The sequence below is a fragment of the Berghia stephanieae genome, chromosome 8 (genome assembly GCF_034508935.2).
Source record: "Berghia stephanieae isolate SIO BIC M18660-M18661 chromosome 8, UCSD_Bste_1.3, whole genome shotgun sequence".
Lineage (NCBI taxonomy): Eukaryota > Metazoa > Mollusca > Gastropoda > Nudibranchia > Aeolidiidae > Berghia > Berghia stephanieae.
The window spans coordinates 26,347,766-26,365,161 of NC_088367.1; the positions used below are offsets into that span (position 1 = coordinate 26,347,766).

Here is a 17,396-nt window from a genome sequence, read left to right on the forward strand (position 1 = left end):
ATACAATGAAGTTGTGGCCATGTAGAAATGTATGACACATACCATGATGTGACGGCCATGTAGAAATGTATGAGACATACAATAAAGTGATGGCCATGTAGAAATGTGTGACGTATACCATGAAGCGGTGTCCATATAAAAATGTATGACACATATCATGAAGTGATGGGCATGTAGAAATGTATGACACATACAATAAAGTGATGGCCATGTAGAAATGTATGACACATACAATAAAGTGATGGCCATGTAGAAATGTGTGACGTATACCATGAAGCGGTGTCCATATAAAAATGTATGACACATATCATGAAGTGATGGGTATGTAGAAATGTATGACACATACAATAAAGTGGTGGCCATGTAGAAATGTATGACACATACCATGATGTGATGGCCATGTAGAAATGTATGACACATACAATAAAGTGATGGCAATGTAGAAATGTGTGACGTATACCATAAAGCGATGTCCATATAAAAATGTATGACACATATCATGAAGTGGTGGCCATGTAGAAATGTATGACACATACAATAAAGTGATGGTCATGTAGAAATGTGTGACACATACAATAAAGTGATGGTCATGTAGAAATGTGTGACATATACCATGAAGCGGTGTCCATATAAAAATGTATGACACATATCATGAAGTGATGGGCATGTAGAAATGTACTTTCAAGCAGAATAAATTACTTAACATGGAACGTTTTGACCCTAAATATTTCTTCAGCCAAGAACAAAATCACGCTAATATTAAATTTTACTTCAGACGAGGTCTCAGCATGTCTTGCCATTATAAACGATTGCGTCATTTATTTTGTTTTTACCTATTTTAAACCGTTATTAATCTAACATCAATTCTACATCTCTGCATCAAGTTAAATCCAAGAATTACTCATTTTGTTGGTTTCAAAGTATTTCATTTACCCGAAGCAATATTTAAGAAACATATTTTTTTTAATAAAGAAGCTCTCAAACCTTGAACATTAAATGATATTAATTCTATGTCCCCAGGATTGAGAGTTTTTGACAAGATGAGGGCCACTCGGAGTCCCAGCTTGATGTTTTATAGACTAGGACAGAAAATATTGATGTAGTGATCCAGACTCTTTAAAATGTACATGTTTGATTATTCCTCTGAACACATTACTTTCCAGTATAAATAAAACGAGTTATTTACATCATACATAGGCTATGCAGGTACGAGATATTAATCATTAACAGTTTTCATCACCCATTATGAAGGTAATGATGTAATTTATGATGATGATGATGATGATGATGATGATGATGATGATGATGATGATGATGATGATGATGATGATGATAATAATAATAATAATAATAATAATAATAATAATAATAATAATAATAATAATAATAATAATAATAATAATAATAATGGTATAGATTTATAGTGCGCCAAACATCCCTTCTTCGTGAGGGCTCTGGGCGCAAAACATAGATGAAGCCCTAACGCAGTACACAAACAACGCTAATTATACACATAATCAAAAGAAAGCCTGTCGGAATAAGAATTCCTCTAGTGAAGACGAAGAACGAATCTCTAATAATAATAATAATAATAATAATAATAATAATAATAATAATAATAATAATAATAATAATAATAATAATAATAAATAATAATAATAATAATAATAACAATAATAATAATAATAATAATAATAATAATAATAAAAAGAGCTTTTATATAGCGCAATATCCACTTAACGTGCTCAAAGCGCTTTACAAGGGGTCCCTGGTCAACAGCAACATTTAACATGTAGGACGAGACATGACGCCTGTTAGGCGATATTACAATTTTTCGGACAAAGACAACGCTGTTAACGGCCAGGTACTCATTTTACGCCTGAGTACGGTGAGAGAATGTGAGTAAAGAGTCTTTTCCAAGGACTCAACTATGCGTCGTGCGAGGCTCGAACCCAGGACCTTCCGATCCGAAAGCGAGTGTCATACCACTAGACCACATAGCCGCATAATAATAATAATAATAATAATAATAATAATAATAATAATAATAATAATAATAATAATAATAATAATAATAATAATAATAATAATAATAACAATAATAATAATAATAATAATAATAATAATAATAATAATAATAATAATAATAATAATAAAAATAATAATAATAATAATAATAATAATAATAATAATAATAATAATAATAATAATAATAATAATAATAAGTTTATAATTTCGTGTAAATATCCGATTATTTACATGATTCTTGATTAAAGAAAGGAATAATGCATTCAAAACGTTTGATATTGTCCATAGAGATGAAATTTAAAAAGGTGGTGTAAGAGCTGCATCTACAAATGTACAAAGTACTAAACTTCCATTTTTATCATTATTTCTCTTTAACCAGTGGCTGGTGCTATCTCGTAGTATTTAAAAAAATATGCCCTTTCGCCACTGCATCATTAGAAACGGTCGCCTAGGCAGTCCATGAAGGAATATTATAGATAATCCATCAAACAAGATTATGTCTGATGTCAACAGAAATCACCTATGTTATTTCGGAGTATCGACTTGTTTTAAATCAATTAATATTTCTTGGATTGTGACAATCTATTTATATATTCATTTAAAAAAAAATTTGCCTATTTTTATTCGTTTACCTAATTATTCCTCTATTTATCATATTATTCATACCTTTCTTCAATTTAATGCCATTCAAAATGATTTGATTAAAGTTGGAATCGTGTTAAGTGAAGAATCAATTTTCACGTTAAAAAATCACGTGTTTCGAATGAGATATGAATAAAGCCCAGATGAGTGAATATGCCAAGTTGTACCCATACAGTCTCTCATTAAAAAAACACTAACAGTCCTACATCACAATATTATTGTCACTTCTATTAAACTTTTTGCCATGCCGACTGAATATCTATTAAATAATGTTTGTGGCCCAAAACTACTCATTTCTGTTGGTCTTCCAGTCTTAGTCTTTCCAAAGACGTGTCTTTCCATGATAAGTTTATAAGTTGATTTCATTATATTAAGGTATTTCTCTCTCTCTCTCTCTCTCTCTATATATATATATATATATATATATATATATATATATATATATATATATATATATATATATATATATATATATATATATATATATATATATATCTCGTTCGCTCATCATGTTTTGTCTTTCCCCTAACGAAGGGCAAGGGCCGTTGTATTGTTTCATTGCATGAGCCATATTTAATGTTGAAATTGTGGTGGCATTTTGACTGGCTCACTTAAACACTGTAAGATTTCAAATCGGTAATATCTTGTGATAACAATGGTGCTAAATATTGAATTGAAGGTCAGTTATCAAAAAAAAAAAAAACAAAACAAAGAAATCGACGTTGAAGTTTTAATGAATTTAGTCAAGGGAATGAATAAGTGAGAAGACGACTTCGCAGGTTTTGAAAATCCACTCCTCATATGGAGTTCCTTAAGTACAAATTAAAACTGAAAAAATAAAATTTTGTATCTCTGATCAATTTGATTTTGAGTTCAAAAGTTTTGAGGTTTGCTTCATCCCAGTACAACACCAGACGGGTCACAAATGTGTTGTTACTTATAAGCTTATCATTTCAGACTTAAAACACCAAACCCTTTCTCAGGAAGAGATCGGTAACGGAATATTACACCATTTGCAAATGTCCCCCATTAAAAGTATCCCATGGATTTGTGATTTAATGTTTCAGTTATACCTATTACTTTTCTATAGTCAAAAAATTAGCAGCAATATGCTTGATGAAAACGATGACACTGCGATTGCGATTGCTGATTATGATGTCAGTAAGTCTACATTTTGATATCGAACTTGTTAACTAAGCTGTAGGGTTTTTGTAAAAAAAAAAATACATTGGGCATTGATCAAACAATATGCCAACTCCTCCTTAATAAAAAAAGCAGGAAAAAAAAAGAAAAGAAAACCATTTAATTTATGATTCGTAGCTCATTCAATGATGACAGCATCATAGTATGACATCAGAATAGCAGGAAATCAAACTCGGCAAGGTTTAACCCATCTTATCCAGGCCTAATACAGACGGTCCTCGCTCTGACTCTGTTTGAGCTGACTTCTCTGTCGGACAAGCAGGTCCTTAAAATTGTGTTGGCTCCCCGGACCTGTTCCTGCAATAAGAAATAGGATGATTGATTATAAAATCAATAAACAAATACATTGATTGATGAATTGATAAATTGATTAGGAATACGCGGTAAGCTAAAATTCTTGAATAAAAAAAAAAAATTAAAAAAAAGTACTCGTAAATATATTTAAGAAAAGAAAAGAGAGTGTATAAGTTATCATTAGGACAATAACAAATATGAATAAATAAATTATTGCACGAATGGATGATGGGGGGGGGGATATATATATATATATATATATATATATATATATATATATATATATATATATATATATATATATATATATATTATCGTTTTCAATAAAAATCGTTTCCTATCATGAGATCAATTTATATGGATCTTAACCTCCTTTCCATCGTACTCTGAAAAGAAAACCATATTTTAAATTAATTTTGGCCAGAAATGAATTGATTATAATAACAAATAATTCTGAAAACGTATTTATAGCACTGTAACTTCGAGATATCAGACTCTAAGCTCTAAACTTTAATTACTTTGGCTGAAACATAAACATAAACACACACACACACACACACACACACACACACACACACACACCCGATGCCTATCTTGCTTCTCATCGAATCTATTAAAATCGAAACAGATTAATTTTAAACCAACGTTTAAAAATAGACAAATAATCTTTTTTACGAGTGGTCTGTGATAAGGCGTTCCACACAGAGGACCCAAAATGGGGGGAAAGGATCTCTTTCCATCCTATTGACATTTCTAGGGGCAACTTGTTTGGTGGAATCACTAGCCAAACGTAAGGGATGGGGTTTTGAATATCGTTCAATTTGTTCCGAAAGGTAGGAAGGGGCAGTACTTTCAAGACAACGATATACTAAAACGCAAGCTATGAATATAATCCTTATCTGAGAGAATCACATCTATGCTTCAAGATTACTAATTTGGCTGCACTGTTCTGGACAGTCTGCAGACATCTCAGATTACGTTGCGAAACTCCAAACAACAGAGCATTACAATAATCCAATTTTGATAGCACGAGGGACACAACCAGCTATTTGGTCACATCCACAGATATGAACTTTTTAATGGAAGCAATCTTTCTTAGTTGGAAAAAGAGAGATCTAATCACATTATCAAACTGATGTTCCATCGACAGTCCGGTCTAAGAATATACCGACGTTTTTCACTTTGTCAACAATTTGAATGGAAGCGTCCACAGCTTCAAATCTGATTCACTTTTGTACTTCTTGTTCCCCAAATACAGCACCTTCGTCTTATCATCATTCGGTTTCAGTCTTTTTTCATTCATGCATTTCGATACACTTCTTACTATGTCTGATACTCCTTGCACAGTTCTCGTATTGGAGACGCAGTACAACAACTGCGTATCATCATCATATTGATGGTAAGACAGACGGAAGCGTCTGATGATTTTAGACAGAGGACCAACGTTAGAACAAAAAAGAACCGGTCCAAGTACTGAACCCTGGGGGACCCCACGATCAAGATCAATTTCCTTAAATCTGTATTCATCCACAGTAATAATCTGTTTACTTTTACACTAATATGACCAGTACCAACCATGCGCTGTACCGGACACGCCATACGTAATTTCAAGACGTTCGAGGAGAAGATTGTGATCGATTGTGTCAAAAGCGGAAGATAAGTCAAACAAATTCAGCAAAGAACTCTTCTCTACAAAAAATCAGTAAAGTAAAGTAGGGCTTCAGAACAATCAGGCCCATGGATCCGGAGTCCATCGCGGTTTTTATAACCTGAAACGGACAAAAACAATTGTTTGAATAGGATGCTAGTCCATCGCAAAGTACTTCCGTCAATCGATCTCGGTCTCCCTCTGCATATGTACCGGTCTCCCTCTGCATATGTACCGAGTGATTACCAAGTTATGTTTCGGCCAAAGTGAGAATGGTTGATTTGTGACGTAGAAAAATGTGCTCTTTGTTTGACCGAGCCCAAGTGATAACATCGACATGGCGTCCAAAATATACTTTTTGAAGTATTCAATAAAATGCGAGAAAAATGAATATTTTCACATACCTTTCGGCCATTTATTTTACTTTCGAATTTTGTATTGTTTCCTAAAATCGACCAATCCAATTTGAGAGTTAAACTGCTAAGATCTAGTGACGTATAGTTGCCAGTTTGTGGAGAATATAATTTCACAAAAATAGACGTTTTCAATATTATTTTAGTATTTCATTTCACCTTCGAAATTCTAATTCTCTACCGAAAACAACCAATTTAGCACTCGATTTGTCAGACTTCTGCCGAAAGACAACATTGTTTTGACGTCGTAGTCATATTTTAATCTGTCAATGTAAACATTGGATATCAGGCTCGTTCTGGATCACAATTCTTAATTTAATGTAGCAGGAGGTATCTGTCAGGTAAAGATGAACAGATGTGTAAACGGTAGGAATTCTGTAATTTTACACATCACTATGGTTGCTTTCAACCCACTGAGTAAGAATAGCACTGTTTGTAGACACACTGACGGATTGTTGTCGGTGATCAGCCTATCTACAATGTCTCTTTGACGGAGAAAAGCCTACCTGCAATGCTACTATGACGGAGTATAGCCTACCTGCAGTGTTACTTTGACAGATAAAAGCATACATGCACTGTTACTTTGATGGAGCCTGAAATGTTTCTTTGATGGAGATTAGCCTGCCTGCAATGTTGTTGTTTTGTTTTTGCTTTTTTTTTTTTTTTTTTTTTATAAAACGGAAAATAGCCTACCTGCAATGTTTTTGGGACGGAAAAAGGCCTATTTGCAATGTTTCTTTGACGGAGAAAATCCTATTTGCAATGTTTCTTTGACGGAGAAAAGCCTACCTGCAATGTTTCTTTGACGGAGAAAAGCCTATTTGCAATGTTTATTTGACGGAGAAAAGCCTATTTGTAATGTTTCTTTGACGGAGAAAAGCCTACCTGCAATGTTTCTTTGACGGAGAAAAGCCTACCTGCAATGTTTCTTTGACGGAGAAAAGCCTACCTGCAATGTTTCTTTGACGGAAAAAAGCCTATTTGCAATGTTTCTTTGACGGAGAAAAGCCTATTTGTAATGTTTCTTTGACGGAGAAAAGCCTATTTGCAATGTTTCTTTGACGGAGAAAAGCCTATTTGCAATGTTTCTTTGACGGAGAAAAGCCTACATGCAATGTTTCTTTGACGGAGAAAAGCCTACCTGCAATGTTTCTTTGACGGAGAAAAGCCTATTTACAATGTTTGTTTGACGGAGAAAAGCCTATTTGCAATGTTTCTTTGACGGAGAAAAGCCTACATGCAATGTTTGTTTGACGGAGAAAAGCCTACCTGCAATGTTTCTTTGACGGAGAAAAGCCTACCTGCAATGTTTCTTTGACGGAGAAAAGCCTACCTGCAATGTTTCTTTGACGGAGAAAAGCCTATTTGCAATGTTTCTTTGACGGAGAAAAGCCTATTTGCAATGTTTCTTTGACGGAGAAAAGCCTATTTGTAATGTTTCTTTGACGGAGAAAAGCCTATTTGCAATGTTTCTTTGACGGAGAAAAGCCTATTTGCAATGTTTCTTTGACGGAGAAAAGCCTACATGCAATGTTTGTTTGACGGAGAAAAGCCTACCTGCAATGTTTCTTTGACGGAGAAAAGCCTACCTGCAATGTTTCTTTGACGGAGAAAAGCCTACCTGCAATGTTTCTTTGACGGAGAAAAGCCTGCCTGCAATGTTTCTTTGACGGAGAAAAGCCTACCTGCAATGTTTCTTTGACGGAGAAAAGCCTACCTGCAATGTTTCTTTGACGGAGAAAAGCCTGCCTGCAATGTTTCTTTGACGGAGAAAAGCCTACCTGCAATGTTTCTTTGACGGAGAAAAGCCTATTTGCAATGTTTCTTTGACGGAGAAAAGCCTACCTGCAATGTTTCTGTAATCTGGAAGACCCTCAGCCTGACGAAGTTGCTGTTGTTGTTGAACTTGTGGCTGATGTCTCATTTCTGTTTTACCTGTACTTGAATCTTTATTTTGTTGCTGTTGTTGTTGTTGTTGGTTTTGTTGTTGTTGCTGCAGCTGATGATGATATTGATCTAATTTATAGCTATTTTTACGTTGATCTGGATTTTGGTTTTGCTCTTGGTGTTGTTGTTGGCTCTGCTGTAGGCCATTCTCTCTGAAATCTGTGACAGTTTCCTCTGACGTTTCCGTCTGTTGTGGCTGCTGCTGCCAATCCGTATTTTTCACGTGTTCCATGCGTCGCTGAAGAATTTGATTCAATTCTCTGGATGTTTTTGTCTTGTACTAGAGAAAAGATAAGAAAAGCACAAAACCAGAATAATAAACAAGAATAAAAAGCAATCTAGCTTGACAGTCTATTGTAGATTTGCGAAAACAACAACTTGCACTATTGGTTAAATTAGATAGTTTAATTACTCCCTTGCATGGAGTGAAGGAATACATTTAATCGTCTAAAAACGGTATTGTATTGGAATGAATCGGACCACGAAAAAAAATTAGAAATAAAACGATCAAAAATACGAAACTCGAGTCTATTTCTAGTGCAACGAAAATAAAGAGAGCTCACGTTTCATATTTGTGGCTATAAACTCCATTCCCGACGTAATACTGCTTTAAACTAATGGGTCACATGGTAATTCATCATATTCACTCATTCCTCTCCGGCCTGCTGGCACTTGAGGCGATGGAAGGGATTTCCATCTGGTCCTGTCAGCAGCTATTCTTGGTACCACCTCGAGGGAAGACCTCTCTGCTTTAGGTCCCTCTCAGGGTCTCCTTGGGGCGGCCTCGCTTCCTCTTTCCTTGGGGGGTCCATCGAGGTACCTTCCTTGTCAGTGTTTCTTCGAGTCTGCGACAGACATGCCCCAACCATTGCCATCTTCTCCTTTAAATGAATTTTCATAGACTCCACCTCCACTCTAGCTCTCAGGTCCTCATCTGAGATTGTATTCGACCAGAAGATCTTGAAGATTCGTCGTAAACATTTGTTTCGGAATACCTCAAGTTTCCCGATGATTCTTTCAGTGATCTTCCAACATTCTGATCCATAGAGCAAACCGCTCAGGACATTACTCTTCAAAATCTTGATTTTAGTGCTGGAATACAATCCCGTTGCTCTCCAAATTTGTTTAAGGGAAGCAAATGTCTGGTTTGCCTTACTGATTCTGATTCTGGTTTTGATCTCTAATTCATCAAATTGGTCCAATGAAACTATCTATCTTTCTTAGACAATTTGTTTGGAAGTATAATAATAGTGATGGGTGCCATCTATCCTTTTAAGAATTTTTTATGTATCTCCAACAATCAGAGGATCTAAGGTTTGATCTCCACTATGTAAAATCATCTCATTTGGATGATTTTTACTTCATTTTTTCTCCATCTGGTTTGTTTCTCATTCTACAATTAATTGACCAATTTATAGATTTGTATCTAGCAAAACTGCTCGATCCTCAATGTTTTTCACTCACCCCGCTGGCATTCTTCTGCAGCCTCAGCAATCCGTCCAGCCTCACAGCGTCCTCGTGGAGGAGGACATCCTGAATGTCTTCCAAGTGCAGAGAGAACATGTCGTGTCCACTGTATCCGAGAAACACGTCGATGGCACTAGAGGGTGGGAGGAATGGCAATATGTATTTGTAGCGAAGCTGATCTTTGTTGATGAGTGGTGTTTGTGAATTTGAAGGAGGAGGGGGACTTGTTGATGGTTGTTTGATAATGGTTGTGGTTTTAATGGTGACGATGATGGTAGTAATGGCGATCATCGTTGTGATAATGAGGATAAAGTTAGAAATAACCGGATTCAACGGTTGACTGAAGTAAAGAATGTATCGATAAAGATGGGAGAAGATAAATGGAGATGGTTTGGAAATGTTAAAAGACGAGAGAGAAAGTATGTGGGAAAGAAAGTATTAGTATTGAATATGCAATTAGCGGGAAAGAGAAAAAGGGACGCCTGAAGACTAGATGGTTGGATAGGGTAATGGATGATAAGAAAGGACTTGGCCTGGAGGAAGATGATTCATTTAACCTAGATGCATGGAGAATGCGGGATTTGCCATAAAAAGAAGAAGAGTAAGAAGAAGAAGAAGAAGAAGAAGAAGAAGAAGAAGAAGAAGAAGAAGAAGAAGAAGGAGGAGGAGGAGGAGGAGGAGGAGGAGGAGGAGGAGGAGGAGAATCGTGTCGATGTTGATTATGAAGCAAGATGACAATAACGAACGACGATGACAACGCTGATGATGATGATGATGATGATGATGATGATGATGATGATGATGATGATGATGATGATGATGATGATGATGATGATGATGATGATGATGATGATGATAATGATGATGATGATGACGATGATGGCGATACCTTTGATTGAATCCCTTGTACTTCAACCAGGCAGCGACTTCGTCAGGTGGGGACAGATAGTTGAGCACCATTCGTGAATGACGATTCTGCCAGTGTGTATGATTTTGTTGTTGTTGATGATGGTTATTTGATTGTGATGCTTTGGCATCCAACTCCTTGATGTGCTCTCTGTCTGAAATAATCAATATAAAAAATAAACATAAACATTCATAAAGCGCCTTTTCATAGATTTACCATTCTCTAGCGCTCAGCGATGTTCGATTTACTCCCCTAGTAGACCAAATGGATCTATTTTTTCCCATTTCATTCAGTCCTTATTTGTATTAACATTCGTACAAGTTCCACCACTGTCTAGAGCCCGATACTCATCCATACCTAACTTGAGTGGGGCAGTGTGTGTTCAGTGACTTAACTCTCTCCTTACTAGCCATTTTCAGGGTTTTCCCCAAAACTCCACACACACCTAACACAAAAATATAATTTTCTTACTGAAACACGTACATTCTATACATAATATTGTTCGGCAAACTAAGCTGTACAACCCAATGTCAAGCCTTTATAGCTGTAATAAAAAGAAATTCTTGAAATTTTGTGGGGTACAAAAGGAATCAGAATGGTAAAATGTTCGTTGCATCGTAACGAATGTGACGATTTTCCTATGGTTAGTAAGGAGAGGGCTAACCAAGGACACCTCGTCGGGATCAGAATTTTCTGCGATCACTGCCACCCATCCGGCCACAGACAACCATAAACATCTCTTCTTTTTGTGACAGGACGAGACATCGTATAGCTGAGCCATCGAGTCACACAAAAGTGAAATGTGTCTAATGTCCACTATCCGGTAATATCAAACCAGGACGAAGCAAACGCCGAGAATTACATTTATACTCCCCCCCCCCCCTCGTCATATATTGTGGTACCACAGTTTCATATCAAATTATGTCACCTGTTGGGCTATATAATATGGCCTTGTGGTATGACACTCGTTTTCGGATCAGAAGGACCTGGGTTCGAGCTTCGCTCGGCTTATAGTCTAGTCCTTGGAAAAGGCTCTTTTTTCACATTTTTTCAGATGTAAAATGAGTAACTGGCCGTTGACAGCTCTGTCGGAAAAAATATTGTAATATCGCCTAACAGGCGTCGTGTCTCGTTCTACATAATTCGTTTTGCTGTTGGCCACGGACCTTTGTAAAGCGCTTTGAGCACGTTTAGTGGATAATGCTCTATACAAAAGCTCAAGATTTTTGTTTCACTGTTTTGATTCGCACTCTACAATACCCGTCACTGCTTACAACTAGGTACTCATTCACTCATGAGACGGAGTCATAACTATTATTCCATGCCTTCATACCATGAGATAAACATTCCAAAATATACCGGCTGGAGCAATTTCACCACAGATGGGCGCCATTTTAATATTGCACTGGCCTGTGTTGTGTGGGAGCACAGTTGAGATCGCTGATGGATCTGATCGTGAGAGCATCTCTAGTCCATCTTGAGATCTGCTACGAATACCTTTTGTGATTATCTTTGGGAACTGTTTAGCGTGTGATCAGCTTAAGACTCCTTGACAACATATAATTCTATTCGAAACAAACCAACACAATCATCCAATTTCTACTCCACAAACATGCCCGAATGCACATATATAACCACACATGCACACGCACTCACACACGACCTCGCGCACACACACACACAAACACGTACACACACACATTATATATATATATATATATATATATATATATATATATATCTCAGCCTGAATGTGTTTATATATATATATATATATATATATATATATATATATATATATATATATATATATATATATATATATATAAACACATTCAGGCGCACTTACTTAAACTGGGACGTCTCATCTCGACATCGCTCAAAGAAATCCCATCATCCTCATAATCCGCAATGATTGATTCTGCAGTAATGGAGCCACGGGAAGTTCTGTTCACGTTCAAGGAGTGCCCAGCCGAGGGAGGCGCTGGGAGTCTAGTGGCCCAGGGAGGGGAGGGGGGCCTTTGTCGAAGTGCACTTGAGGCAGGGTTGCTGTACTCGGATAAATTATGTTGTTGCCGCATCGGCAGTGTTGCCGCGGCTTGTGGTAGTGGTGGTGGAGGAGGAGGCAGAGGGATGGTGCTTGGACTTATATTTACTAGAGCAGTTTTAACGGCACCGAAGCCAACATCATTCCCATGGTTTGTAGGTAACTCTGAGTAAATGTTGCTGACACGTCGAGGGCTTGTATTAGCTGCCAATTGATGAAAAACAAAAGTTTTCGAAGTTCTTAATTAATTAATCAAATAATTTATTTACTTATTTTTTCATTCATTTATGTATCAATTTAACTATTAATTTATTCATTATTTATTTTCAGGTGCATCTGAGATTCTGAAGTTGCATCACAGTTGGAAATTGACATTGAGACATAGTCAAAATATTTTAGAATCATTGTATCACAAATGGGGTCTAGTGTTAGCATAGGCGTATTAATAATAAATATTGACAATTGGAATTTTGAGTGAAAATGCAATAAACTAATACTTACTATCTAATATTATCAGTGAAAATGCATGAACCAAACTTATTACATTGTATTCTACAGAGTGAAAATGCATAAATTATAGACAGAACGAAATTAAAATCGCTCAGCTCTTTGTTATTGTTTTTAGCCAGCCATTTTTATGAGTAGGGGTTCTCACTTAACTGTATAAATTAGACTATAAACTTACTTTTAAGATTTTGTGTGTTGATACGTTATATCCTGCTGGTGGATATTATGAGTTTTTATGAGTTTTTAATTTAAGCGCATAGCATCAATACTTATTACAAAATGGTATGTTTAACAAAACGGGTGCAACATGTTCAAAGATTGGATGGATCACTCCAGGAGAAGGATTCATTATTCTACTGTTCACACCTCTGTGATGAACGATACGACCACACACCCGGATGATAGTCCCGTTCGATTAATGCGCATTTTATGAACAATCGTTTTAAATGATTGAAGACAACTAAAATGCACTTTTATGGGCACGGTCATTTGTCAACTTTCGTCCCCATTAAGCGGTGGGAATTGGAAAGGATACTTTTTATATATTAAAATCGTCCCAATAAAACGGCTGTCCCAATTACGCGGCGTCCCAATACCGGCTTGAACTGTATAAGTGCTATATTATTGATCTCAATCGTTTCCAATCACCTCGGTATTATTTTGGAAACACATTCGTAGGCCTTGTCACTAATACGTACTCTTGTGCATAGATATGTAAATAAAAAATTTTTTTGTTTGTTTTGAGACCACCAGAGAGTTTATTAATTCTCACTAAAATATCTCTTACTGATGCTATGCGTTTAAGTAAAATTCCAACATCTGCCCGCCGGATGAAACGTACCAGCATACAAAACTTTGTGTAACTTAAAACGTTTATAGTTTGATCGATATATTTTAGTGGGAACTATCACCCAAATGGTGGTTTAAAACAAAATGTCAACTTCATTCCTTCGAGAGACCCCAAACGTTAGGGTTTACAAAAGGTTTTGTGTGATGCTTGTTGAGGTAGGGTGAACATAAATTGATGACCTTTGTCTCAAACCGGTGTTGAGGCAATTTTTAGTAACATTTTACTTTACCACATTCCATCAATAGATGTGAATGGTATTTGGAACCTTCCAAAATATCCCACCACATTTTATAAATAACCAGATTTAGCATTCACGATCTAAGGTTTCTATAATATTTATTGCTTGTCGGGCATAAAGGGGGTCGCCGACCCACTTAGAGACGAATACGTTACAATTAGTTGAAAACCAGTAAAATGTCCAGGAGGGGAGTGAGGAAGGTGGTCAAGACTGGGCCAAATCATGAATAGACACCCTAAATCCACGTGGAACAACAATGAGTACAGGGGGGAAAAATATGACTTAAACAATTCCTAGTTAAAATAAAATCCATAGTCTCCATTGTCTCTAAACAGTGTTAGGTCGCGGTGATTTAGATGATAAAGATGACGTTTATAGTCGAAGATACAAAACTTGGGTTAATCTCCTTACCACCCATAGGAAAATCGTCACATTTGTTACGATGCAGCCAACATTTTTGTCATTCAAATTTCTTTTGTAGATCATAATATTTGAACAAAATGTTTGCTATAGTTAAAGTATATTAACACTGTGTTGAAGAGCTCGATTAGCAGAAAAAAATATGTATAAACAAGAACTAACAGCTTTTGTGTTTGATGAAATAAATCTATTTTTGCATAGGTTGGGTGTGAAGTTTTGGGGAACATCCAGAAAATGGCCGGTAAGGAGTTAAGTTACGGTAATGTTCTGAATCTGAATGTTTCTTGAAGTCGACTCAATTCTGAGCATGTATTTGTATTCGAGGGCGGCGAGAGTTGTTGAATGTGACAGACATTGTTGGCGTTTAGGCTGAAGAATTTGTACAATGTTCGCTTGAAGGTTGCTAAATCTGTTTTGTTCACACATGATTCAGGAAGAACGTTCCAGTCTTTGATAGTGCGGGAGTGCAAATGAATATTTGAAGATGTTTGAGTTTATAGATCGGTGTTTAAGTGTTTTTGAATGCGTGAATTTTGTTGTATGTCTAGTTGTTCTGGCGAGATGCGTCATTTGTTTGTAACATAAGAGTTAGTATAGTCGTTGTTCTTGTAAGGGATTTCATCCAAGCTGTGTGATCATGTCTGTTTCGCTGCTTTGGGGGATGCAGTCATTGAAGACAAATCTTGCAGCGCGGCGCTGGACAGCTTCAATTGATTTTATATCCGATAGTAGGTGTGGGTCCCAAACTAAACTGGAATAGTTTAAGATTGATCTTACAAGTGTTATGTAGGCGGCTTCTTTTAGGTTTGCTTGGTAATGTCTGATGTTCCTTTAAATGAACCTTGTTTTACTGAGATAGATAAATAAAAGTTTCCGTAAGTGAGAAATAGCAATTTGTTTTGTTTGTTTTTAAGGGTTTTACGGCGCTTGCAACACATCAAGGTCATATCAGCGCCCGTAAAAAGGAAGAAAATGGGATAGTAAACAGTTCTAAAATTACAATTAACGCGCCCAAGAAAAGGTTAGACAAAGGAAAATTGGTTCAAATAGGAAAAAGATCTAGATTCCAACAGTACACTATCAAAGTACTTAGCTTGAGATTACCTAAATGTTTCACCCAGATATCAGCACAAGATCCCACTTAGAGGAATACACTCAAATGTTTACAAATTATATTCTTCTTCTTTTTTTCCCTGATCATTTCAATTGAAGGCTGGTTTTCCAAAACTCGTTCAGTCGATTTTTCTACTTTTTGAGATTTTCCATCCATGAGATAAATTGAAATGTTAATTAATTTAAGCATCAATGGGCGCAATAATTTCATTAGAAGTGTGTGAATTTGGAGCTTAAATGTGATATAATAATAGCCCGAATTAGGAATTTTAGGGGAAATAATCCTCAATATCTCAAAATGGGAAAATGGAGTTCGGGAGTTTTGGAAAACCACTCTACAATTTGATATTCACTATTGGGAACTCTGATTAATCCCGACATAATACCATTTTGAGGCGATGGGTCGCATATTTTCCATGTCGTTGTCATTGAGTTAACTGTGGATTTCTAATTTGTTAGTCGCTTAAACTACGTTTTTCGACAAGGTGTGCAAATCTCGCTGAATCAGCTGGTGTCCTTTAGGAGTTTTAAGTTCCAATGCCCATGCGTTGTTGATCGCATCGTCCAAGCAATGTCTGAATATCGAATGTTCTACCCAGACGGGGAGCTGATTGTAGGCTGTGACAGAACAAGAAAGAAATTCCGGTCTTGTCACAACAGGCTGTTTTTCTAGTATCAACTTGAGAGGAAATGAAAATTGTGGTATATAATGCCCCTTTTAGTGGACAATGTAGAAAAAAAATATAATATAATTACATTATATCATGGAGACGCATGAAATAAAAAGGAAAATATATTACAAATAAACAATTTGGCCCACTATCGGAAAGAAAACAAATATGACAACAAAAAAACATAACATTAAAAAAAATAATAATTTAAATTACAAATAATAGAAAGTGATATAGAAATATTGGCCAACATTTAGCTTGGTTTGTTTTAATATTGGAGAGCGGGTTTGGAAAGCGATGCCAAGCAAATAACATTGCACAACAAATCACCGCAAAGAAATCCGATTCTGGTGTATCTAGCACTGCTTCGTACATGACTTTCAACATTTACTGAAGTCATTCTCGCGCCATGAAGGATATAGAGGTATAGAGAAGAAAGAAAAAGAGAGTAACATCGGCCTAGGAAATTAAATTTCGCCTTCCTGTGAGGAAATTCCACCCAATGCATTCACTTCTCTTAGTTGAATAAAGCTATGGGAACATGTTATGTCTTGCTCCTCAATATAGATCGAGAGACATTGTGAATTTCGTTTTTTTTTTCTTCTTCGAACACGGCGAAACAAAATACGTCAAAAACATTTTTTGACTGCTATTCGGACACTCATGAACCCTCTTTTTCTTTTTGGTTTTGTTTGATGCTGGCGATTTGACGTCTTCGTAAACTATTTCAGCACCAGTAAAAAGTAAGAAAATGGGATACGTGGTCAAATATTCTAGATTTACACACATGAAAACAATCGAGAAAAAGCAAGACAAAGGGGATTGGTTGAATTAGGGAACAGAAGCGGATTCTAAGAGCAACAGCAAACTATCAGTGTACTCAGTTTGAAATCATCCATACAGAATCACATGATCAAACTCCAATGTTTACAAAATACTAAAATCAAAACCTAAACTATAACAGATGATTCACAAGGAAATAATGTCATCTCCTAAAACGA

The 17,396-nt window shown here is 36.1% G+C and overlaps 1 protein-coding gene across 3 annotated transcripts in view; it reads right to left on the reverse strand.

The window, feature by feature from the left end:
- Positions 1–3,388: 3,388 nt before the first annotated feature.
- LOC144978434 (uncharacterized) overlaps positions 3,389–17,396 on the reverse strand; it is a 127,085-nt gene continuing 113,077 nt past the window's right edge. For all 3 annotated transcript variants that reach the window (XM_078924491.1, XM_078924493.1, XM_078924492.1), the window contains exons 19-23: positions 12,399–12,800; positions 10,532–10,703; positions 9,640–9,775; positions 8,074–8,455; positions 3,389–4,170 (exon numbers count right to left, since the gene is read on the reverse strand). In XM_078924491.1, coding sequence (XP_078780617.1) covers positions 4,076–4,170; positions 8,074–8,455; positions 9,640–9,775; positions 10,532–10,703; positions 12,399–12,800 — 1,187 coding nt within the window. In that variant the 3' untranslated portion in view covers positions 3,389–4,075. The remainder of the gene's footprint in view (positions 4,171–8,073; positions 8,456–9,639; positions 9,776–10,531; positions 10,704–12,398; positions 12,801–17,396) is intronic.